The sequence below is a fragment of the Fundulus heteroclitus genome, unplaced genomic scaffold (assembly GCF_011125445.2).
Source record: "Fundulus heteroclitus isolate FHET01 unplaced genomic scaffold, MU-UCD_Fhet_4.1 scaffold_44, whole genome shotgun sequence".
Taxonomy (NCBI): Eukaryota; Metazoa; Chordata; class Actinopteri; order Cyprinodontiformes; family Fundulidae; genus Fundulus; species Fundulus heteroclitus.
This window is the reverse complement of record NW_023396857.1, coordinates 1,388,068-1,413,994: the sequence shown is the minus strand read 5'-3', so window position 1 is coordinate 1,413,994 and position 25,927 is coordinate 1,388,068. Positions and strand designations below refer to the sequence as shown.

The 25,927-nt window shown below is 41.8% G+C and overlaps 2 protein-coding genes across 4 annotated transcripts; both read right to left on the bottom strand.

Moving 5' to 3' along the window:
• Positions 1-1,261: 1,261 nt before the first annotated feature.
• LOC105924811 (olfactory receptor 52N2-like) lies at positions 1,262-14,529 on the bottom strand. Of its 3 annotated transcripts, none has more exons than XM_036131603.1 (3): positions 14,442-14,529; positions 14,210-14,267; positions 1,262-2,298 (listed from the first exon to the last, which is right to left on the bottom strand). In XM_036131603.1, exon 3 carries the CDS (start codon positions 2,250-2,252, stop codon positions 1,293-1,295), a length of 960 nt encoding a protein of 319 aa, XP_035987496.1. In that variant the 5' UTR covers positions 2,253-2,298; positions 14,210-14,267; positions 14,442-14,529; the 3' UTR covers positions 1,262-1,292. The 3 variants fall into 3 exon arrangements, with proteins under 3 accessions (XP_035987496.1, XP_035987497.1, XP_012716036.2); XM_036131604.1 differs by having other exon boundaries at positions 14,210-14,319; positions 14,442-14,477; XM_012860582.3 differs by lacking the exons at positions 14,210-14,267; positions 14,442-14,529 and adding exons at positions 4,371-4,489; positions 4,588-4,638.
• A 3,333-nt stretch (positions 14,530-17,862) lies between these two features.
• LOC118560514 (olfactory receptor 52K1-like) lies at positions 17,863-22,298 on the bottom strand (the record flags this gene model as incomplete). Its single annotated transcript, XM_036131544.1, has 2 exons — positions 21,391-22,298; positions 17,863-17,884 (listed from the first exon to the last, which is right to left on the bottom strand). Coding segments are annotated over exons 1-2 (930 nt in total), but the record flags the coding sequence as incomplete, so codon positions are not given.
• Positions 22,299-25,927: the final 3,629 nt, after the last annotated feature.

Sequence of the window (25,927 nt, the reverse complement as noted above, 5' to 3'; positions counted from 1 at the left end):
AAGTTGTATTTACCGGAGATGAAGTGTAGACTGCAAATTCTGTCGTGGTATGATGGCTCCCCCAGTCCATTGGGAGTGTCTGCCTGCGCTCTTTTCATTGAAATTATCCATTTCTTAGATAATTAGAGCTGCAGCTCTAACGAGATCTCTGCGCTGCTCGCTAAGTCAATTATCAGAAGCAGCGTGCTTTGTCTCAAATCATCCTGCATCTGTGTTCCTCACCCTGTGAACCATGACCGGATGGTTCAGGAGCAAAGAGCAGGAGAGCAGCCCTGCAGCAGCTTCAGCCTGAGCTGAAGATTTCCCTGCCTAACCCAGTACATGCATTTAAATTAAAAGTCGGAAAATTACTTTACTAAAAAAAACATTGTTCACAAAGGATTATTTTGGTGGTTTTGTCTTATTAATCCTTTTCACAGACTCATGCCAGAGGGTTTGCATACATTGTACATGTACGTATATTATTATGAAATGAACGTTTAGGTCTTGACTTAAATATATATCCTAATTTTTTATTTATATAATGATTTAAGTTTCTTCTTTCTTCGTCCTTTGGTAAACGACAGAAATGTACATCCGACGATTTGGAATGCCTCTGTGTGCAACCGGGAGCACAGCAAGTCGTAGGCATTGTTTAGATTCCGAAAATAAACTAAAAGTACGCTCTAATTCACCCGTTTTGTCACGCTGGTAAGCGAAAACAGTGCTGTGTTTGCCGACTACCATGACCCGGATGTAGCTCGTGACGTCACGCGTGAAGTGCACCTATCACTGTGCAGCTAGGGCTACTTCTCCAGGAGCCCTAAACCCATTCATTTTGGCGATGCTGATTGGCCAAATATTTATAAATCTTCCCTAGCAACAGTATACGATTGGTTATTTTGCTACACCTGTAAGGCTCCTTGAATGACAGCCCCACAAGTGTAGAAGAAGAGAAATTATACGTTCTGTTGGTGGAAATGCACTGTTAAATGATTAGTAGAAGTGTTATATTAATTCTTATTACATGTAGCCACGTACTATTAAGTAAAAACTGACATTATTAATACTTTTAAAATCCAAACATATATTGACTTTTCCCCTACACATCTAGGGAGGGCAGCGCCCTAGCGCCCCCTATGGGCCAGCCGCCACTGGTCTTTGGGTTTTGAGCTGATTTGGCTCCGTTCATTAGCAGTTACCTTTGGGAAGATCCCGTTTAAAACAGCGACGTCAGATAAACACATTGATTTTTAGCAGAGTTTTAATCGCTTCTATCAGTAAATGTGAGTCTGACAACAAGCTTGGAGCGTTCAGCAACAATCAACAGTTCGAAGGGGCAAGCAAGACGACAACGTCCTGGAGATGTGTTGTCGGATCTCTGTGGTTCTGATGCCGTAGATGATGGGGTTGAAGCAGCCGGGAAGGAACAGGTACATGATGCTGACAAACAGTCGGCCAGCAGCTGGCAGACTGTTTCTGATCCGATACGACAAGAAAGCCGTGAGCACGAGGGTCAAACTGACGGCCATGACGATGATGTGAGTGATGCAGGTATGCAGAGCTTTAGCGTTGGCTTTACCGGAGCGCAGCACCGAGCAGAAAATCACTACGTAAGAAGTGGAGATGCAGAGGAAATCAAACACGGTGACCAGGAACACCGTCATCAACCCCACCAGGCTGTTGATGGCGGTGCTTCCACAGGCCAGCTCCACCAAAGCCATGTGCTCACAGATGCAGTGGTTTATCACGTCATGGAGGCAAAAGGACAATGTTCCTGCCAGAACCACCACCATCAAGATCATCACGAGGTTCCGGATCAGAACCGGGATCACGAACTTGAGGAATCCGGGCAAAGACATGTGATCATGGTAGGAAAGAGGCCTGCAGATGGCAAAGTATCGGTCCAATGCCATCCAGAACAACAGAGTGGACTGACACGTTCCCACAAAGTGAACAAAGAACATCTGAAGCAGGCAGGCGCTCAGAGAGATTCCCCTCAAGTTGAACAAGACGTTCAGCAGCAGGTTGGGGATGAGAAGCAGCGGCAGGCTCATGTCCACAGACGCCATGCAGGCGATGAGGATGTACATGGGCGAGTGGAGGCTTCTCTGGGAGATGACCACATAGATGAGCAGGGAGTTGGCAAACAGAGACACCATGAACAGGATGAAAAAGGGGATAGAAATGAAGGACTTCATGGCTCCGAGCTCGCTGAAGCCACTGAAGATGAAGTGTTTGTGTGAGGAGATGTTTTCCTTCAGTGGTTCCATCCTCGTCTTCTACCAAACCCTCCTGGACCAGAGCTCCAGGATCAGCCTGAAAAACAAACGAATAAGACAAATAAGTCATTAATCACGTCTCAGTGTTCTTCCATCCATCCATCCATCCACCTGCTGCCTGTTACTTCTCGCTCACCCAAACCACCTGGCTGAGTGAACAGAACCTGTCTGACATCCATTCCTCTCTCCAGAACCAACCTAATGGAGATCAGGTGACCCCTCCGTCTCATCCAGCACATATTGCTGTAGGTTTAATGATCACTCACACAGAGTCCAAACAGAACTTATATGTCAGGAAATTATCTGGGGTGTAATTTATAAAACTTTGTGTGGAATCCAGACTAAAAGCGTACGTACGCCCAAAAAAAGAAAATGGCGTTCACAAAAAACTCTGATTTATAAAACCATGCACACACACCAGCATTTCCCCTTATAGATCACAGCTGTACCTGAACATCTGGTTCCAGGTTCCTCCTCAGGTTTTGCCCTCATTCAACTATAAATGGTCGATGCAAAGCACCTCATGAATGTTGACGTGTGTTAAAAATGAAATCAGCTGATTGTTTTTTCATTCAAACACGCAGAAAAAGCAAAGAAACTGGGATAAAATTCAGAGAGAAGTTGATTAAATATGAAAATCAGAGGTTAAAGTACATATGATTAAAATACCCTGTTAATAAGTAAACTTGGTTGCTGTTTTAAACGTCGGATGAAAGCCGTGTTCATGTGAAATTCCTCTGAGAATGTGCGTTTAGATCGACCTTCAGAGGAGAGACGGAGGATAAAGGGTTAGTCATGGTGGCAAACCTGATAAAATGCAGATTTAACATGGCTTATAGGCATTCTTTTATTTATTTGAAATGTGCCTTATGTAGAGTTATGTGTCATTAGTACGAGCATGAATAACAGCGGGTGTTTGAATGCTGATGATGACGTCCATCTATGATTAAAGTCTGATATAGAGTGAAATTTAACTTCTAAGAGGAACAATGATGCAGTTTGGCTGCAATTCATCACTTCACCATCTACCAGTTTTCCCCGTCTCCCAAACAAGCATTCGCCTTTGTCAGAGCTGCGGTGAGAACTGCACATCTTCCCATCAAGTCTTTTTTTTTTTTATAGATCCCAACTGCGTTTTCTAAATGAGACCCCAGGTTTTTCTGACCTGCATGGACCAAGATTAACCCAGCAGCTTTAGTTGACTTGCATGATTCTAAGATAAATGAACACGCTGAGTTTTTTAAATGACTGTGAACCACCAATGGGCTGCAGATGTATCGACATGTTCCAGCAACGGTCGCCCATTCAGACCTAAAAACAAAAGCTTCCCTAAAAATGTTGGGGAGCTCGTGTGAGATGTCCTGCACACTCTATTTATTCTCTTTGGTTCTGACCCGCATCCTTTCCCACCACCAGTTGGTTTTAAGCTGACAGTTTAACTCTGTTGGAGCCAATTCCAGAACTTGAGGATCTTTTGTTCTGCATGTTTTAGATTTGTCCCTTTTCCAACACAGCCAACTCAAAAGATTAATTGCCATGAGCAAATAGGCAAAGTTCTGGAGAGGCCTGATAACACACCTTTCATTGGATGCAGGTGTGTAAAAGCAGGGACACGTCTGAAATATGCAGGAATTCAAGAACTAGACTCAAGGTTTATCTCCTATTACTTTTGATTCATACCTACAGTTGCAGTGTTTGGCCTTGACGTTGACTTTCTGCACTTCTTTCTATGGTTTCTGCACTTTGAAGGATAGATTTATGACTTCTGAGAAAGCAACAGATAAAGAACACAAAGAGCTAAAACTGATAACTGATCTGGAAGCTGTTCAAATCCAGACAGCATCCAGAAATGATCACAAAACACAGATTGATTGAACGCGTCATCAGATCTCATAAAGTGAGAAAATGAATGGGTTTAGAGTTTAAATCAGACTCATGTCTGAAATTCCTTAAAGCTTCTCTGCTTTAAAAAAACAAAACATTCTTTTATCCAAATCAGACGTCTGTGGTTTCACATTTCTGATTTACACAAGAAACACTGAAAAAAGTGGAAACCGGCCCAGACTGATAGATTCTGTGGAGAACGAGGAGCTGAAACATCAAACAAACCTTCAGGAACAGCAGGAGAAGCTGCTGTTTAACTTCCAGTCAACAGAGATCCTGAAATCACAACATTTAGAGTCAATCTGCTCTCAGATCAGCCGCCTTTCTTCTAGATGCTGCTGTCTCTGACACATAAAGAGAATAAATAGGCAACAGAAATGATTCGCTGGTTAAACTGGGAGTTAATGAAGCTTTGCTGACAGTCCAGCTCTGGATGTTTCACCTGCTGCTGGTTGTCGTTTGTCGTCTGTTCACCCAGCTGTGAACAGAAACCCGCTGACTCAGCACCTTTATTCCCTCTGTCAGAAGCTGCCATTGGCTGCAGGTCCATGCATCCCTGCAGACAGTCCATCAAAAGTTGCTTCAGTGCAGATTTTCCCACTTTATAATGTCCCTGTTCTTTTTTATAATACTTAAAGCTTTTCTTTCCTTTTTGGACACAGAGGAATAAAGAATTTCAGGTGTTATTTTGTCTGTTTCTTCCTGCAAACACATCTTCTGGTGTCCAACATGTCAGAATCCTCCTGGTCTTTATTTTAGTTTCTAATACAACATTCAATTCAATTCAATTCAATTCAATTTATTTATATAGCGCCAAATCATGAAACATGTCATCTCAAGGCACTTTACAAAGTCAAGTTCAATCATATTATACAGATTGGGTCAGATTATACAGATTGGTCAAAAATGTCCTATATAAGGAAACCAGTTGATTGCATCAAAGTCCCGACAAGCAGCATTCACTCCTGGGGAACCGTAGAGCCACAGGAAGAGTCATCTGCATTGTACATGGCTTTGCTGCAATCCCTCATACTGAGCAAGCATGAAGCGACAGTGGGAAGAAAAACCACCCATTAACGGGAAGGAAAAACCTCCGGCAGAACCGGGCTCAGTATGAACGGTCATCTGCCTCGACCGACTGGGGTTACAGAAGACAGAACAGAGACACAACAAGACAGACAAACAAGCACAGAAGCACACATTGATCTAGTAATCTGTTCTACATTAGATGGTAGTAGCGGGTGAGCCGTCTTCTCTGGATGATGTCACAGTTAACAGAACGCCAGACCAGGTGTACCTACTATGAAGAAAAAGAGAGAGAGCAAAAAGTTAAAAGCTGAAATGACGACAGTCATTTCAATGTAATACAATGCAAAACTGGAGAACAATAGACTGAAGAACAGTAGAAATCAGTAGAGTGAGAAAATTAGGCCCTGATGTCCTCCAGCAGCCTAAGCCTATAGCAGCATAACTATAGAGGTAGCTCAGGGTAACATGAGCCACTCTGACTAGAAGCTTTGTCACAAAGGAAAGTTTTAAGATTAGTCTTAAAAGTAGACGGGGTGTCTGCCTCACGGACCAAAACTGGGAGTTGGTTCCACAGGAGAGGAGCCTGATAGCTAAAGGATCTGCCTCCCATTCTACTTTTAGAGACTCTAGGAACCACCAGCAGACCTGCAGTCTGAGAGCGAAGTGCTCTGTTAGGAACATACGGGGTAATCAGAGCTCTGATATATGGTGGAGCTTGATTATTAAGGGCTTTATACGTTAGAAGGAGAATTTTAAATTCTATTCTTGATTTAACAGGAAGCCAATGAAGGGAAGCTAAAATTGGAGAAATATGATCCCTCTTGTTGATTTTCATCAGAACTCTTGCCGCAGCATTTTGAATCAGCTGAAGACTTCGAACTGCATTTTGTGGACTTCCTGATAGTAAAGAATTACAATAGTCCAGCCTTGAAGAAACAAATGCATGGACCAGTTTTTCAGCATCACTCCTGGACAGAATGTTTCTAATTTTGGCGATATTCCGGAGGTGAAAAAGGAAACTCTGGAAACCTGTTTAATATGGGATTTAAATGACATGTCTTGGTCGAAAACAACACCAAGATTTTTAACTTTATTACCAGAGGCCAAGTTAATGCCATCCAGATTAAGGGATTGATTAAGAACTTTATTTTTTGAAGACTCTGGCCCAAAGATTACAACTTCTGTCTTGTCAGAATTTAAATGCAGGAAATTTAAAGTCATCCAGCTTTTGATGTCATCAAGACATGACTGCAGTCGAAGTAACTGATTGGATTCATCAGGATTTATGGATAAATATAGCTGAGTATCATCAGCATAACAGTGGAAATTAATCCCATGCTGTCTGATAATTTTGCCAATCGGAAGCATATATATAGTAAATAGAATTGGTCCAAGGACTGAACCCTGTGGTACTCCACAAGTGACCCTAGAGTTTGAGGAAGATTTATTATTAACATGAACAAACTGGAATCTGTCCGACAGATAAGATTTAAACCAGCCTAATGCTTTTCCCTTAATCCCTACAGTATGCTCAAGTCTTTGTAGGAGAATATTGTGATCAACTGTATCAAATGCAGCACTGAGATCTAACAGGACAAGTATAGACACAAGTCCATTATCTGAGGCCATGAGAATATCATTAGTGACCTTCACCAGAGCTGTTTCAGTGCTATGATGAGCTCTGAAGCCTGACTGAAACTCCTCAAGTAGGTCATTACTTTGTAAATGTTCACATAGTTGATTAGCAACTACTTTCTCAAGAATTTTAGATAAGAAAAGAAGATTAGATATAGGTCTGTAATTTACTAACTCATCTTGATCAAGAGATGGTTTCTTAAGTAAAGGTTTAATAACAGCTACTTTAAAAGCCTGTGGTACATATCCATTTACCAAGGATACATTAATCATGTCTAAAATAGGACCACTGATCAGAGGGAATACCTCCTTAAACAACTTGGTTGGGATTGGGTCTAACATACAGGTAGAAGGTTTAGATGAAGCTAAAATTTTAGATAGCTCAGAAAGCTCTACTGCTTTTAAACAGTTCAGACACTGCGCAGGTTCTAAGGATTCCTCCAATGCTGCCTCACTTACTGAGGATGAGGTAATCATGTTTGGGAGGATGCCAATTATTTTATTTTTAATGGAATCAATTTTATTTATGAAGAATCCCATAAAATCATTACTGCTAAGAGCTAAGGGAATGGATGGATCAACAGAGCTGTGGCTCTGAGTAAGTTTGGCAACTGTACTGAAGAGAAATCTAGGATTATTCTTATTCTCCTCAATTAATGATGAAAAATATGCTGCTCTAGCTCTGCGAAGGGTCTTTTATACAACAATAGACTGTTCTTCCAGATTAGGTAGGATTCCTCTTGGTGTGTAGAGCGCCATTTTCTCTCCAATTTCCTAACATTGTGCTTCAAGGAACGCAGCTCTGAATTAAACCAAGGAGCCAGCTTCCTGTGAATAATCACCTTCTTTTTCAAGGGAGCTACATTGTCTAATGCAGAACGCAATGACGAAGTCATACCGTTTACAAAGACATCTATTTGTGAATTGGAAGAAACAACATTGCTGCTATCTGCAGGGCATTTCTGCAATACGGAGGATATTAAAAAGGGGACAGACTCTTTAAGTTTTGATACAGCATTATCCGATAAAGATCTACTATAATGGAACCCTCTTTTGGGGGTGGAGAACTCAGTTAGATTAAACTCAAATGTTATTAAAAAATGATCAGATAGGACAGGGTTGTGAGGAAATACTGTTAATTCTTCACAATCAATGCCATATGTCAGAACAAGGTCTAAAGTATGGAGCCGAGAGTGCGTCGGTTCATGCACATTTTGAGCAAAACCAATTGAATCTAGGATAGTTTTAAAGGCTACACTAAGGTTATCACATTCTGTGTCAACATGGATGTTAAAATCACCCACTATAATAGCCTTATCAGTATTTAACACCAAATCAGATAAGAAATCTGACAACTCATCCAAAAACTGAGTGTAAGGGCCTGGTGGACGATACAAAACAACAAACAGAAGAGGTTTTATTGCTTTGCAGCTTGGATGAGGGAAACTGAGGGTTAAATGTTCAAAAGAACTGTAATTATTAGTTGGCCTGGGACTAATTAATAAATCAGACTGAAAGATAGTTGCCACTCCTCCTCCTCTTCCCACAGATCTGGGAATGTGGAAATTTGAATAATTGGAGGGAGTTGACTCATTTATACTAACGTAGTCCTCTTGTAGCCAGGTTTCTGTGAGACAAAACAAATCAATCTGTTTATCAGAAATCAATTCGTTAACTAACAAAGTCTTTGGAGGGAGAGACCTTATATTTAATAGACCACATTTAATTGTTTTATTTTTAGGTTCAAGGTGAACCGTATTGATTTTTATTAGGTTTTTATGATTTGTTCCTTTTAGATAAGTTTTTGATCTGTTAAGTTTTGGCCGTGGGAAAGACACCGTCTCAATAGGATAATGGATGGGTAACAGTACAGAAGCTGCAGAGAGGTGTGTTAAACTACGGCTCTGCTTCCTGGTCTGGACCCTGGATTGTCAGCATTTAGGAGGACTAATAAATCCGGCCAGATTTCTAGAAAGAAGAGCTGCACCATCCAAAGTAGGATGGATGCCGTCTCTCCGGATCAGACCAGGTTTTCCCCAGAAAGTTCTCCAGTTATCAATGTAGCCCACGTCGTTTTCAGGACACCACCTAGACAACCAGCGGTTGAATGATGACATGCGGCTAAACATGTCATCACTGGTCAAATCAGGCAGGGGACCAGAGAAAATTACGGAGTCCGACATTGCTTTAGCAAACTCACACACCGAAGCAACACCAACTTTAGTGACCTCCGATCGGCGTGATCGGGTGTCATTACCGCCAGCGTGAATAACAATCTTACTGTATTTACGCTTATCCTTAGCCAGCAGTTTTAGGTAAGATTCTATGTCGCCCGTTCTGGCCCCTGGCAGGCATTTAACTATGGTCCCTGGTGTCTCTAGTGCCACGTTTCTGACTATTGAGCTCCCAATAACCAGGATCGGCTTCTCAGCGGGTGTGTCGCTGAGTGGGGAAAATTTATTTGAAACGCAGACGGGTTGGTGGTGAACTGGGGGCTGAAATCTAGAGCTATGCTTCCTACGAACTGTCACCCAGCCGGCCTGCTTACCCGGCTGCTCGGGTGCTTCTGGAGGACCACTAAGTGAACTAACGCTAGGTCTATGTGGCTCCGCGCTAGCAGAGGGGCGGCTATCAGCTGGTCTTTCCATAGCACGGAGCCGGGACTCTAATTCTGACACCCTCGCCTCCAAAGCTACAAAAACACTACATTTATTACAAGTACCATTATCACTAAAGGAGGCAGAGGAATAGCTAAACATCTGACACAGAGAGCAGGAGATAAGGGGAGACTTAGTCAGAGACGGAGAAGCTGAAGTAATAGTAGGAGAGGAAGCCATTGTGGAGCTAAAGCTAGGCTAGGCTAAAGCTAGGCTAGCGCCCTTCTACCACGCCAAGAGAGCAAACCGTGAAACACGAGGAGTTCCCAAGCGTGATGTGCAGCAACAGAAAATGTTTTAAAAGTGCTTATGTGTTAGAAACAGATGTTACAGCAAAGAGATTAAAGATAAAAGCGAGAGAATCTGGAGCAACAAACCGTTGCTCACGCAGTGAAAACAGGAAGTGATACAATACGCCTTACCGCAAACAGGAAGGTCATGAAACATCTCATCTTTGTTTGCCTATCTGTGGTGATAGTATTTCTTCTAAACTGCTGAATGTCCACTTAATGTTGATTTAATTAACGCCTCTCTGTCCTTTTAGCGGGTCCCTGTTGCCGTATTGACCCTAATATTCTGTCAAACTTAAGGCAGATATCTAAATGGCCCTTTCTTTCTAAAATACTAAAAAATATGTATTTTCCCCAATTAGAGGAGCAGCTACAGCGACGTGGAATACAGGAGAAATTTTGTTTTAGTTGTGAAGCACTTTAGTCACTCTATTGTGTGTAACAGTGGTATAAAAACACATTTATTGATTTATGTTTTTCATTGTCTCCAGTGAAACATCCAATTAGTTTAAGAACAATTCAGTTTATTTATATTAATATTCATGCACATGTTAACTATTTTGCTTGCTTGGTTTCCAGTGGTTTAAAAGACAGTAATTTATGTTAGAAACACTGAATTGACTGCCAGAGTGGAGGGCTCTGTTCTCTGGCTTTATTGGGTGGAGAATTAATTGGTTGATTGCAGCGGATTTCAGGTGGGTGTCTTTTAGGGGAAAGGCCACCAATATTTATGTACACTTTTGTTGATCAAAGCTGGTGCAAATAACTTAAAAACCCAAAGTGTTTGCATTCTGCAGATTAGTCCTAGACATACAGTCTGGTGAGAGAAACAGAAATTAAGAAATGTCTCCTCTGTCAAACCTAGCCTCAGAAACCTTGGTGTAATTTCTGTTTCTGCCGTGTCACTAGAGCGTCATTCTCACGATTAATCAAAAACTGCTTTTTCAGCTAAGAAATATTTCTAAGCTTTGAACTTTGGGGGTCAAAGGCTGAATTAAAGATGATTATTGATGCTTTTATTTAATCTTGTCTTGACTATTGTAACAACCTTTTTATATGTTTGAATAAGAAAGATCTTGGCCGTCTGCAGTCAGTGCAGAATCCTGCTGCAGGGCTTTTAACCAACACAAGAAAAAGACAGAACATTACCCCAGTTTGGCTTTATCTTTACGCTGTCGTCACTCTGTTCATTCTTTAAGAAGCAGCTGAACACCCACTTGTTTATAACTAGTTTTATGCTCTGATGCTGCATTTATGCAGTTTTATCTTTTTATTTTGTGTTGTTTTATGGTTATTTTTATTGTGAAGCACTTTGTGGTTTTATCCTGTGAAAGGTCAGGTGCCATATAAATAAAGTTTACTTACTTGCTATGGTTCAATCAAAAATAATAAAATTATGTCATGGTGCAGCCTTGCCTGCCGCACCATGGACATTTCAGGACATTTCAGGACATTTCATAATCATGAAAAATTATATTTCTGTTCATTGATATCCTTTATATTAATACAGTTGCTCTTCACTTTAACTTCTCCCTGGGCTTCCTCAGAGAAAACTTTCTCTTTCTTCTCATTCCTCAGCCAGTCAGTGAACAGCAGTTTGGTTCGTAACATTTCAGCCCTATATATATACAAATATATATATATATATATATATATATATATATATATATATATATATAAAGTAAATAATAATGATAATAGTAACAAAAAGGTGTGACATCAGTAAACAAACATTTGTTTATGTAAAAGCAGACTCCGTCTCCTCTTTTTCCCCCAAAGGCGCCACGTTGTGATTCCCATGAAACAGCTTTCTGAGCCACGTTTCAGGCAGCAGATCCATCCAGTGGGCATCAGGCCGGTGGGGTGAAGGTTAAGCAGAGTCTCTGACGCTGACGTGAGCACGCCTGCTCGTTGACCTTGTCATTTGAATTTGAGATAAAACGCTTTTTCTGTGAAAGTGATCACAGAATGTGGCAGAGAGAAGAATGAAGCAAAAACATGCAGAGTACAACAGAGCCATCAATGAACAATGATCCCAAACACAGCAGAAGATCTACAACAGAATGGCTGAAAAAGTAATTTATTGATGTGTGGAGAAATATACTTTTTATGAATAATTCACTGTTTTTAATGACAGACAAAACGACAGTGTCTTTAAAATATGTTGTCGGATTTCGGTGGTTCTGACACCGTAGACGATTGGGTTTATGCAGCTTGGAAGGAACAGGTACATGATACTGACAAGGACACGGGCAGTATTAGGGAGACTGTTTTTCATCCGGTACGACAAGAAAGCCGTGAGCACGAGGGTCAAACTGATGACCATGACGATGATGTGAGTGATGCAGGTATGCAGAGCTTTAGCGTTTGCTTTACCGGAGCGCAGAACCGAGCGGAAAATGATTATGTATGAAATGGAGATGCAGAGGAAATCAACCATAGTGATTAAGAAGACTCCTAATAACCCAACCAGACTGTTGATGGCGGTGCTTCCACAGGCCAGCTCCACTAAAGCCATGTGCTCACAGAAGCAGTGGTTTATCATATTCTTAAAGCAAAATGTTAATGTTCCTGCTAGAAGCACCACCACTGATACCAAGATTACATCCCTGATCAGAACTGGGATCACAAACTTGAGGAATCCAGGCAAAGACATGTGATCATGGTAGGAAAGGGGCCTGCAGATGGCAAAGTATCGGTCCAATGCCATCCAGACCAGAAGAGCAGACTGATAAGCTCCTAACATGTGAATCAGAAACATCTGAAGCAGGCAGGCGCTCAGAGAGATTCCCCTCAAGTTGAACAAGACGTTCAGCAGCAGGTTGGGGATGAGAAGCAGCGGCAGGCTCATGTCCACAGAGGCCATGCAGGCGATGAGGATGTACATGGGCGAGTGGAGGCTTCTCTGGGAGATGACCACATAGATGAGCAGGGAGTTGGCAAACAGAGACACCATGAACAGGATGAAAAAGGGGATAGAAATGAAGGACTTCATGGCTCCGAGCTCGCTGAAGCCACTGAAGATGAAGTGTTTGTGTGAGGAGATGTTTTCCTTCAGTGGTTCCATCCTCGTCTTCTACCAAACCCTCCTGGACCAGAGCTCCAAGATCAGCCTGAAAAACAAATGAATAAGACAAATAAGTCATTAATCATGTCTCAGTGTTTATCCATCCATTCATATATCCATAAAGCCCTTAATAATCAAGCTCCATCATATATCAGAGCTCTGATTACCCCGTATGTTCCTAACAGAGCACTTCGCTCTCAGACTGCAGGTCTGCTGCTGGTTCCTAGAGTCTCTAAAAGTAGAATGGGAGGCAGATCCTTTAGCTATCAGGCTCCTCTCCTGTAGAACCAACTCCCAGTTTTGGTCCGTGAGGCAGACACCCCGTCTACTTTTAAGACTAATCTTAAAACTTTCCTTTTTGACAAAGCTTATAGTTAGAGTGGCTCATGTTACCCTGAGCTATCTCTATAGTTATGCTGCTATAGACTTAGGGTTAGGGTTCAAATATGCTGAACAGAAAGACGTCTTTCCCCTGCTTCCACTAAAAAGGTGTATCAGACCTCCATGATGACGCCCCCTGTTTCTACACTAAAACTCAAGCCAGAGGAACCTGTAAGGAGAAAGGAGACGCACAAGTCTTGGGAGGTGGCAGACACAAACCGTTTGGATTTGTGTGCATGATTACTTGTGATTTGTTTGCACTGCCCACAGCTTCCTGTGTGTAAGGACCCATTAACAGCCTCTGAGCAAAGTCAGAGAGGACAAAAAACTAAAAAAACAAATGTAGAGAATTTTTATTTACACCAGATGATGACTGAAGTGCATAAAAGGGAACAATTTGATGGATATAACCCCTATATTTCAGTTAGTTCTATCTGAGCATTCACAGAAGGGTTTAAAGATGGTAGAAATGCCTTATCTTACCATAAACAACACATTTTACTCTATTATTTGACAGCAGAGGCCTATATATGAACAATAATTTCTAAAGGGACACTTTTAAACATATTCAAAAGATGAAGGAAAAGCATCTGGAAACCAGTGACATCTCATGTACAGTTAGCTGTCTCACTGACATGCCTGAAGTAAAATCTGAACCCCTGAACAATTGAGTTATTAATCGTAAATGATGGGTTACTTACAGCTGCTGTGCAGTGCTGTGAAAAAGTGGGTCAAAAAACCTGCAGAAATCTATAAGGAAGTAAATGATGCAGTGTTTTATTTCTGTAGAGCTTGCTAATTAAAATGTTCTGCAACAAAGTGTAGGAAAAACAGAAACAATATAATATAAGAAACAACTCATCAAAAATAAGAATGCTTCTATCTGACCTCATAGAGTATGAAACCATAATTTCTATCTTCAGGAAAGAGACTCCCAACACAAACATTTAAAATCCTTCTGTTGTCAGGAGAGCTAAGAATGAGGAGTTTAGACATCAGACAAACCTTAGAAAAAGCAGAAGTTATTCATTCCTCAGAGTTTGGTTTTGCATCAACAAATATGCTGAAAACAGAAATCAGAATATTCACTGATCGTGTTTTAGATGCTCAAATCCCTGAAACAAACAACAATTAGCAGACAACAAAGTTAGAACATCATTTAGAGGAGAAATGAACTGATGGTTAAACTGGGAGTCAACGTTATGCTCTGCTGGCTTTTCATCTCTGAATGTTTCACCTGTTGTTTATTGGAGTTTCTTACTGAACATGTCTTCTTCATCCAGCCGTGTGAACAGACACCCACTGGCTTGGCCCTTTTATATCTTCTGTCACACACAGCCATTGGTTGAAGGAAAGGTGGAGCACATCGCTGAATTATTACAACTCCAAATATGTAAATGTTGGGATACAAATGCCAAAAAAACAAAAAACAGCAGTAACTCTTAAATTTCCTTCAACTTTTATTTATAGTCTGTCAATACAGGTCTAATGTTTATTTTATCAGTGTCATTGCTTCTACAAATGTCCGCCACTTTTCTGTTTGTAGTTTTGTCCAAAGTAAGGGAAATAAAAATTTTCCTAAAGAGTAAGGGAACGTTGAATTTAAGTTTGAATTCTCAGGCTTTTTGTCTGAATTAATAAGAAGACGGATAAAATTTAAAATCTTAAAATTCCATGGACAACAAAAGTGATTTGGTTAAATTAAAGTTTTACTGCTATCTTAGAATCGGGTTGACCTAAAATGTCTACAGGTCTACTTACTCCCGGCTTCACACTCTCGATTTTCACATATCATGTGTAGCACAAAAAAGCAACATTACTTCCTTAGAACCCTTTCCTTTCATCACCGTTTAAATAACATTTTGTTAATACAGATCTCTAAGACACAATGCTGCAAAAGGTTTTACAGAAAATTATCTAATGCCATTTTCCTCGGTACTACAGTTGAGTACAGGAGACCTCACTAATCTCAGTTCTGCTACCTCACACTTGGAATGTCTTGTTAGTTATTAGAACTTCAGAACTGGACAATGCAAACCATTTGTATAAAGGCTGAGATGCATCGCTTACATTCGAACCTCCATGCTCTGACCAGATTTATTTTTCTGACACATTTGTTGCGTAGAGGGTCCCTTAAGGACCATCGGACTCACAAGACCCAATATTCATGTGAGAGTTTGTACTGGATCAACTACCTTTACATTCTTCATCCTTTTCAATACTTTCCTTACATCATCCACAAAGATAGCTTCTTCTGTTCTTTGTTCCTTCTAATTTTTCTTTATTCATCAAATCTTCAAAGTTTTCCCATCATACTTGTTGCATCTGTCAGTACATTTCCATGTCAATCCTTGATGACGCTAACCTTCCTCATCATCTCTGTTCCCAGCTCCATTGTGTCCATTGAAATCTGCAGCAATCACCACTCTCTCGCCTCTGGGGATAACCTTCATCACTTCATCTACTCCACTCCAAAATTTCTCCTTCTCCTCTAACTCACACCCCGCTTGTGGGACATAACCACTAACAACATTGAACATCACACCTACAGTTTCTAGCTTCAGACTCACCAGCCTGTCTGACTCTGTTTTCAACTCCAGAACATTCCTGACAAACTCATCCTTCAACATATCTCCCACACCATTTCTCTTTCCATCCACAGCATGGTGGAACAGCTTGAACCCTGCTTTTACGTTACTAGGCTTGATACATACCCACTTGGTCTCCTAAACGCACGGTATCTCCACCTTCCTCCTCCACATCATGTCAAGCATGTCATGATCTTGGCACTAGTGCTGGTCTGATTCACCACTTGACACACCTGTGCAGCTGCACCCCATTTTCATTAGCCTTCACCTGATTCACCTGGACCTCTGACTATTTAACCAGCTCTCAGACCAGTCACTAGTGCCAGATTATTACGAGCCACCGGTGTGTTTAATCCAGCGTTCCTGAATCCTGTCTGCCTGCCTGTAACCTGACCTGTTTCTGCCTCCTGATTCTCTGAGCCTGCCTAACCCCTGTTGGACCTGATTGTTGTGCTATCTGGATCTCTGACCTGCTTCTGTGCCCTGACTCTGCCCCCGGATTCTGTCTTGGATTTTCCCTGGATCTCATATCACCTGGCTCTGTCCCTAGATCTGCTCTCGGACTTTGGACTCTGGTTTTTTCCCCTGATTATCCTGCCTGTCTCTGCCATCACGGTTCTGACCTTGTGCCTGTCCTTTGACCACCAATTACCTGCCAGATCAAGCTGCCCTAATTGGACTCTGGATCACATTGGGCTTCACAAGTGACGTTACCCGCCAACAGGAGCCTTCACTCATCTTCCCAGCCTGTTTACGGATTGTGAAAAGTGGTTCCTGTCCCAGATGCTGATGATTCACCCTCGGCCTGCAGCAGTTTACTTCTCAATAACCTTTTTTTTAAACACTATCTGATCTTGTCTGGCTGAATTCTGGGTTCTCCGTTTCCAGTCATTACAAGGCAACTCTCTGGCTTTTCTTGTCATGGTCCCAACATTCAAAGTTTCTACTCTGTTTCCTAATCTCTTGCCTTTCCCCCTCTCTCTTTGCCTATGGACACATCTTCTTCTTGTTTGCTGACCAACAGTAACTAAATTTACACCTGTACCCTATCAATCACCAGTCCTGAGGATGGCTGATGTTAACCAGGGCCTCTACCAATCCAGTCTGGAGATCATGTCCTTCATGTGCATGTAAATGTGTCCAAGGTTTCACACTGGGTTCCTTTCCTGGATCAACCCTTTACATTTATCTAGGCTTGGGACTGATACAAATAAGACATATGACATTGTGCCCCTTTTACAGCTGCATTATTCAGAAAACCACAGTGAGAACCATTACTCTCGAATGGAGAAAACATAAACGATTGGTGCACCTTCCCAGGAGCTGCTGGCCTACCAAAATTACTCCAAGAGTTCATTAATAACTTATCCAGGTGAAAGAAGATCCCAGAACAACATGTCTAGCTCTGCAAACCTAATTTGCCTCAGTTAGAATCAGAGTTCTTGATTCATCAGTAAATGAGACAGGGAAACAATAGACCCCTTGCAACCACAAGACTCCGTTACCCAGAACCCCTTGCGTGGCGGCCATATTGGTTGGCACGCCATTTGACAAAATGACGAGTTCTCCAGGTATTTTTGTTCTTTAGATAACGAATCACAAGATCGTTTTAAGAGTAAGTTGATGGTTGATGGTATCAGACTGCCAGATCCACACAGCAAAAGCCTGAAGGGACAGAGCGAGTCTGTGAAATGCTGGCCAAGGGTTCCGTACCGCGACACAGCTGCTTTATAAACACGCAGGCCAGTACGGACAAGAGAGCACGAAAGCCCCTGAAACTACTGGACGGCTGCAATTATTTTATATCAGGAAAAAGGCTCCAGCAACCCCCGCGACGCCATGAGGGATTAGGCGGGTCAGAAAATGGATGGATGTTCAGACATGTTTGTGTAACAGCAGAAAGCAGAGAGGAAGACCCGCCAGGTAGGTTAAAAAAACATCACTCACTACGGATTATTTAGGTGTTTTTGTCTTGTTAAAATGGGTGGGGGTGTCGGCGACATTGCAGCGTAAACACAGAAGTACTAGCGCCCGTGAACGGGCGGAGGGGAGGTGGCGATCGCTACACGGGCCTGAGAGCCGCCGCTGTCTGAAGCAGCACCCGCTTCCTGCTGCTCCAGACAGCGGCTGCTACAGCAGCAACAGCGGCTTCTCCGGCCCGTGTAATGATCACTACAGCAGCCGCCGCAGCCGCCGCTGTCTGCTGCTTCGGAGAAGCGGCCCGTGTAGCGATCGCCACCTCCCCTCCGCCGCTATTTAAGTAGAACAATGAATAGAGCAGAATTAAGTTGTAATTTACCGGAGATGAAGCGTAGACTGCAAATTCTCTCATAGTATGATGCCCCCCCCCAGTCCATTGGGAGTGTCTGCCTGCGCTCTTTTCATTGAAAATATCGATTTCTTTCTTCGTCCTTCCTCCTTCGGTAAACGACAGAAACGTACATCCAACGATTTGGAATGCCTCTGTGTGCAACCGGGAGCACAACAAGTCGTAGGCATTGTTTAGATTCCATAAATAAACGAAGTAAAAGTACGCTCTAAATCACCCGTTTTGTCACGTAGTAGACAGGCTGTCAGGCTAGCGTGCCCACCAAGATGGAGGCGCGCACCCCCAATCACGTGACTGTGACGTCAGATGCAAGGGGTCTATTACCTCCATCGGAGAGTTTCCAGGCAAGAACTGCTGCTGACCCAAATAAACACAATGAGACGTCTCACATTTACCAAATACCATCTTCATGTTGTCAAAATGCTTTGGGTACTGAGATAAAAGTGATTCAGGAAGGAGGCTGTTTGGCCTTCACTTTGTGTCACTAACCTGCAGTGGACTCAAGTTTTGCAGCCAGACATTAATCCAAACTCCACCCCCAAATGCCTAAAAATCAACAAAATTAGAAATTAAAGGTTCTGTAGGTGAACAATCTTTGCAATTTTCAAATATGATTGAGATGCTATTGCATGCTTATATGTCAGTAGATTTATCCAATCTGAACTCTGACTGAGTTCTGCTGTCAAACTCAGTGCCACTTGCACGCACGCACGCACGCACGCACGCACGCACGCACGCACGCACGCACGCACGCACGCACGCACGCACGCACGCATGTTTACAATAAAACACATAGACACACACACACACACCGTCTCTACTCTGCTTTCTTCCCTTACTTTGCTGCTTTCTGTAGCTTTCTTAGAATTTTTAGTGATGAAGCTTGTTCCAGTGAAACTTTATCCTGAATAGAAACAATTCTCCCACTTTTGCTGTGGTTTAGAAAGGTCAAATCAGAGACCCTAAGTTGTAGGTTTGAGGAAGCATTAATGGAAAAAATTAAGCTTTGAATTTTTAGTGATTAAGCTCTTTCCAGTGAAACAATGAAACAAAACAAGTTATTCCATTTGTTGCTTTAGAAAGCTTGGACAAAATTACAAAATCCCCAAGAACACACTTATGTCATTTCTTATTATTAATAGAAAGAGTTAAGTCTTTCTGTATGTTTGTTAATATATGCAAGAGTTCTAGTCAAGGATTTGTTTAGTTTATTCCTTTGTTTTTGCTCTGTCTGTAATCTTATTCTGGACATGTACAGCACTTTGAATTGTCTTGTTTACTGAAACGTGCTGTATAAATAAACTTAACTTACATTATCTAGCCATTGAAGTATGTTTTTTATATGTGAGTTGATACATAACCGAATCCTCACAAATTGAGAATTTATTTATTGTTGAGGTGACATCTAGTACTTTGTTCTATTTGTCCTAGTTCTATGCAGGAATTAGCTTTCAGGACAGGACTTGGTTGCTTCCAGAACCCTGTTGCAAACCTCTGCTAAAAGTCACATGTATGAACATATATTTATACCTTTTTATCCAGCTTGTTAACAATGTTTGAAAATTGACGATGCATCTGCCTGTTGATCTGATGAAAAAACTAGACCAATACAGTTACTACGGTCTACTTTTATTACATTTGTAATACATATTAATTCCATAAATATAAAGGATACTGTAAACACAAGAGGAATGTAGTCGTTATGGGTCCCACGTGTTGCACACTTCAGTAATGCATCTGTGTATTCTATGTGTGTTTTTTTTAATTTGATCTTAGTTGACCGTTAACAGACATGAAAGCAGGAATTAATGTCTCTGGCCTTTAGCAGTTGATCTGTAACTGGATTGGCGTTGGCTTTCTGTGTTAGGTGGACTGAATGTGTTCAACATGCCCTCCTGTGGAAAACTGTAGGCACTACATACTTACTACCATACCCTCAGTCTAATGGGAGAAAAGGAGCTTGATGAGTGGTTGCTAATTTAAAAACATTTCCTAGAATAATGTCCTAAACAGTCTTCCACAGAAATGGAATAAAATAAACGCCTGGGCGTCTGCCACCATCTATCCACACTTTATTCTTTTACAGATGCTGAATGAGCATCAGGAGGATTAATACTGGGATGCTTGAATATGGGAGCCACACATCCCATACGCTCTGTTCCCAACCTTACGGATGAATCGTGCCAGGCCACGTTGTGTGCTCATCACATGCAGGTTGGCCATCCTGTGCATCCTGATGCAGTCAAAGAAACTCATCATGTCTGTGCAGGTCGCAGGATGAGATCTGACTGCAGGTAGAATTACAATGGGAAGGTACTGCTGATGTAAAAACATTGGTCAGGATTCAGGAGAGTATCCTGGGAATGAAGAAGATAGCAGGAAGCGCATGCTCAAAGTGACGAATGCCTCCAAGCTGCTGTTTTGTTCTTTTTTTTTTACTTACAGTAAAAGGGGGGGGGGGGGTCCTTTAGATAATGAAGGCCCACATCTAGGTTTCTTCATCTTCATCCATTAATAGGTGGTTCTTGGGAAACCCGTAGAAGGACCATCAGTATGTTCAAGGATTTCACAGGTCATTGTTGAACAACCTGTTCAAGACACTCACCACTCAGTTGGTGATCATAAATCCTTTGCTCTTCATCATTGATTTTTTTCTCTAGCATTTACATTTTTTGGCTGCTCCTCTGTGACCACAAAAGCCAAGTAGTGTTGGTTAGAATGTTAGACAGGAAACTATTAAGGAACCCCAAGGTACTTCAAGTTATTTATCAAAAGCAGAGAAGCTGGCGGCCATTTTGGCTCATTGGTGACAATTTTTTAAGTATTTATTTAAAATGTGACGACCTGAATGCAAACTTGTGTACTGGGTCTCCAACATTCAAGGGGTTAGCGAAGGCATGGTGAGCTTTTTAAAATTAGTTGCTGGTGGGGGTCTGTATTATCAAATTGTGGCTAAAGCAATCAGTGAAATGACAAAACGCATCCAGCACTGCATCCTGCTCAATTGCACCCAGTGATTTCCACTGAATAGCAGTTGATTTGATCAAAGATAGAACTATTTACAGCAAGACTTACCATCTGAAAATTATAGAACGATTAATCTGTCTGCAACGCCCCACCACATGGCCACAGAAAGCAAGGACCCAGCACCAATGTGTTTTAATTCTCCCGTCAACATTTTTCAATGCAAAACCAAATAAAAAAAACAGCATCTTTAATTGATCATTTAAGAAGACTTTGGTTCAGTTTGGACAAAATGTCTCCAGTTTGTCAGCGTCTTCTGCATTTGCTGTCTGATCTCAGTGGTTCTGATGCCGTAGATGATCGGGTTGAAGCAGCTGGGAAACAACAGATACATGGTGCTGAAGAAAACCCGGGTGGCTGCAGGGAGGCCGTTCTTAATCCGATATGAGAGAAAAGCAATAAGCGCCACTGTTAAACTGAGAGTGATCACTATTGCATGAGTGATGCAGGTGTGTAGGCCTTTGACGCTGGTGGTACTCGACCTCAACAGGGAGCGGAATATGAAAATGTAGGAGGCCGCAATAAACAAGAAGTCAAATACAGGGATGAGGAAGACGGCAATCAAACCTACAAGGTTGTTGATGTTGGTGCTCCCACAGGCCAGCTCCACCAAGGCCATGTGCTCACAGAAACAGTGGTTCATCACATTACTGCAGAACGACAGCTTTCCTGCCAAACTCACAAACAGAGTGATGAGCAGCATGTTTCTGACAGCGAGCGGGATGATAAACTTCAGGAATCTCTGCAGCGACATCAGTTCATGGTAGCAGAGAGGCGTGCAAATGGCAAAGTATCGGTCCAGAGCCATCCAGACCAGGAAGGTGGACTGAAAAGATCCAAAGAAGTGAATGAAGTGCATCTGAACCAGACAGCCAATCAGAGAGATCCCCTTCCAGTCAAACAGGAAGCTCAGCAGCATGTTGGGGACAAAGAACACTGGGAGGCAGAGATCAACACACGCCATGCCGGCGATGAGGATGCTCATGGGCTGATGAAGGCTTCTCTGAGAAATGACAACATACACCAGCAGGGAGTTGGCCAGCAGAGCCACGATGAACATGAGGAAGAACGGGACGAAGAGGACCGGCCTCAGTTCTCCGAGTTCTTGAAAACCAGTGAGGATGAAGTGCTTGTGTGAGGAGACGTTCTGCATCTTTCTACTGAATCCAGCCTGGTTACAGCTTTGATTCGGTCAGCCTGAAAACAGACAGAATAATTAAATCACCTTCAGTCTGAGGCTGTGAACAAATCAATTAGGTTTGTCTTTAGTTAACGACATGAAGACATAAAGATATGAAGGGTTGAACTTCAGAGAATTACATTTGAAGACAAAGCACAATGCTTTAGAGTCCAGAAGCTTAAAGTACATATTTATGATGCATAAAATCTGCGCAAATGAATAAATCTGTCACATGTCAGTAATATATGTCACCTGTAATATAGAATAATGTAGCAACATAGGTGGAAATGATGCTGTAGTTAAAGAGAAGATGTCCCATAACTGATGGAAGATCCAGAACAGGGTGAGTAATTCCAGTTCTCGGGGATGGTCACCAATTATTCACATTGTTTAATACCCTGTCTAACATATGAAAGAACCTGATCCATTTATTTAAATGAGATATATGATGCAGAAAAAACATCTAAATGGTCCTCCGGTTACTGATGATAAAACACAAGGCATGAGACCTCAGAAAGATCTACCAGGGAATGAGATAGATTGGTCGGCATATTTGACACATTTAACCAGAATCTACAAGATGTCCCAAAGCACCTGACATGTGACCCTTTTTGGATTTCCATACATTTATCTCTCACTCTCATGTTACACAGTTAGTGTCTTAAAGTAAAAGATCAATAATCACACCAACTGAGAAGGAATTTAGAGGTCTGCTTTTTCAGAACTAAAGTATCTAGAAATCCTTATAAAGAGATGTGATAAATAGTAGTTCCTGTATTCAAAAAGCAGAATAGAAAAAACAAGTCAATACCATGAAATATTTACTATACTAAAAACACAAAACCTAGTTTTACAGTAAATGCACACAATAGTTTAAGCAGGAGATGGAGAACATTTCACTACAGGAAGATCTTCTGACTGTGTAGAAAGTTTGGAAAAACCCATCAGCATCTTTAAAACCTAACAGATATAAGAGCTGGGAATGGGACCTGGCAGATCAGCTGTGTAGCAAAGATACCTACAGGTTGCTGGAACAGTGAGAAGATCTGTTAGTGGTTAACCTCCGATGCTGCATCTTTATAGTCTCGATGTGACTCTGCTGGAAGCTCAAATCCCCAGAGAGATGCACTGCTGCAGAGAAACTACACAGCAAAGGCTTCAAATGCACAAGAAGCATTGAAATCCAATGAAAAGCTTCCTTATGATGCTGTAACAAGTCCCATAACTGAGTCTGATTAACAGGAACTGTTGTCTGTCTGTCTGTCTGTCTGTCTGTCTTTCTTTCTTTCTTTCTTTCTTTCTTTCTTTCTTTCTTTCTTTCTTTCTTTCTTTCTTTCTTTCTTTCTTTTATCCAGGATCATCTTGGTAGTTGGGCAGTCGTCTGCATTGTTGATGGCTTTGCAGCAATCCCTCATACTGACATGCATGAAGCGACAGTGGAGAGGAAAACTCCCCTTTAACAGGGAGGAGAACCTCCAGCAGAACCAGAACCAGGCTCAGTGTGAACGCTCATCTGCCTCCACCCACTGGGGCTTAGAGAAGACAGAGCAGAGACACAGAAAGCACAGAAGCTCACATTGACCCAGGAGTACTTTCTATGGTAGAGAAGACAGAGCAGAGACACAGAAAGCACAGAAGCTCACATTGACCCAGGAGTACTTTCTATGTTAGAGAAGACAGAGCAGAGACACAGAAAGCTCAGAAGCTCACATTGACCCAGGAGTACTTTCTATGGTAGAGAAGACAGAGCAGAGACACAGAAAGCTCAGAAGCTCACATTGACCCAGGAGTACTTTCTATGTTAGAGAAGACAGAGCAGAGACACAGAAAGCACAGAAGCTCACATTAACCCAGGAGTACTTTCTATGTTAGATGGTAATAGAGGATGATCTGCCTCCCCTGATGATGTCACAGCTAACAGAACACCAGACCAGGTGTACCTTCTATGAAGAGATAAATGACAGAGAACAAAAAGTTAAAAGCTGGAATAACAACAAACAATGCAGACTGGAGAGCAGTAGGAGAACTCAGCAGAGAGAGAGAAATAGACCCTGATGTCCTCCAGCAGCCTAAGCCTATAGCAGCATAACTATAGAGGTAGCTCAGGGTAACATGAGCCACTCTGACTAGAAGTTTTGTCACAAAGGAAAGTTTTAAGATTAGTCTTAAAAGTAGACGGGGTGTCTGCCTCACGGACCAAAACTGGGAGTTGGTTCCACAGGAGAGGAGCCTGATAGCTAAAGGATCTGCCTCCCATTCTACTTTTAGAGACTCTAGGAACCACCAGCAGACCTGCAGTCTGAGAGCGAAGTGCTCTGTTAGGAACATACGGGGTAATCAGAGCTCTGATATATGATGGAGCTTGATTATTAAGGGCTTTATACGTTAGAAGGAGAATTTTAAATTCTATTCTTGATTTAACAGGAAGCCAATGAAGGGAAGCTAAAATGGGAGAAATATGATCCCTCTTGTTGATTTTCATCAGAACTCTTGCTGCAGCATTTTGGATCAGCTGAAGGCTTTGAACTGCATTTTGTGGACTTCCTGATAGTAAAGAATTACAATAGTCCAGCCTGGAAGTAACAAATGCATATATATATATATATATATATATATATATATATATATATATATATATATATATATATATATATAGTAAAGAGAATTGGTCCAAGGACTGAACCCTGTGGTACTTCACAAGTGACCCTAGAGTTTGAAGCAGATTTTTTATTATTAACATGAACAAACTGGAATCTGTCAGACAGATAAGATTTAAACCAGCCTAATGCTTTCCCCTTAATCCCTACAGTATGTTCAAGTCTTTGTAGGAGAATATCGTGATCAACTGTATCAAATGCAGCACTGAGATCTAACAGGACAAGTACAGACACAAGTCCATTATCTGAGGCCATGAGAATATCATTAGTGACCTTCACCAGAGCTGTTTCAGTGCTATGATGAGCTCTAAAGCCTGACTGAAACTCTTCAAATTGGTCATTACTTTGTAAATGTTCACATACTTCCTGTGAATAATCACCTGCTTTTTCAAGGGGGCTACATTGTCTAATGCAAAACGCAACGAGGAAGTAACATCATCAACGAAAGCATCAATTTGTGAAGGGGAAGAAACAACATTGCTGCCATTTGTGATACTGAGGTAATTAAAAGGTGGACAGACTCTTTATCCCAGGTCCTTAGGTCCTACATTGCAGGACCTAAACAGGGAGCTAAACATTGCCACCATCATGGCCCAGCAGAGGATGTACTTCCTGCTCCAGCTCAGGAATCTCAACCTGCCAGGAGGAGCTGATCCACTTCTACACAGTCATCACCCAGTCTGTGCTCTGACATCCATTCAGGACCAGTACATCTTCAAAGTCAGGAAACAGGCCAGAAACATCACTGCAGATCCATCACCCCCCCCCCAGCCACATCATGTTCCAACTTATTTATAATGTGATCATGTGTTTTCCGTACTGTTGACTGTGTTTGATTTTTACTACTGCATTATTGTGTTATTGTATTACTGTATAAGCGTATCGTGAGCGTTGTACAATCCAGAGTCAGTTTCCTTGTTTATGTTCACATACCTGGCAGATACA

Coding starts and splice junctions, on each gene's coding strand:
- LOC105924811 (XM_036131603.1), bottom strand. CDS start 2,252: ATGGAACCACTGAAGGAAAACATCTCCTCACACAAACACTTCATCTTC.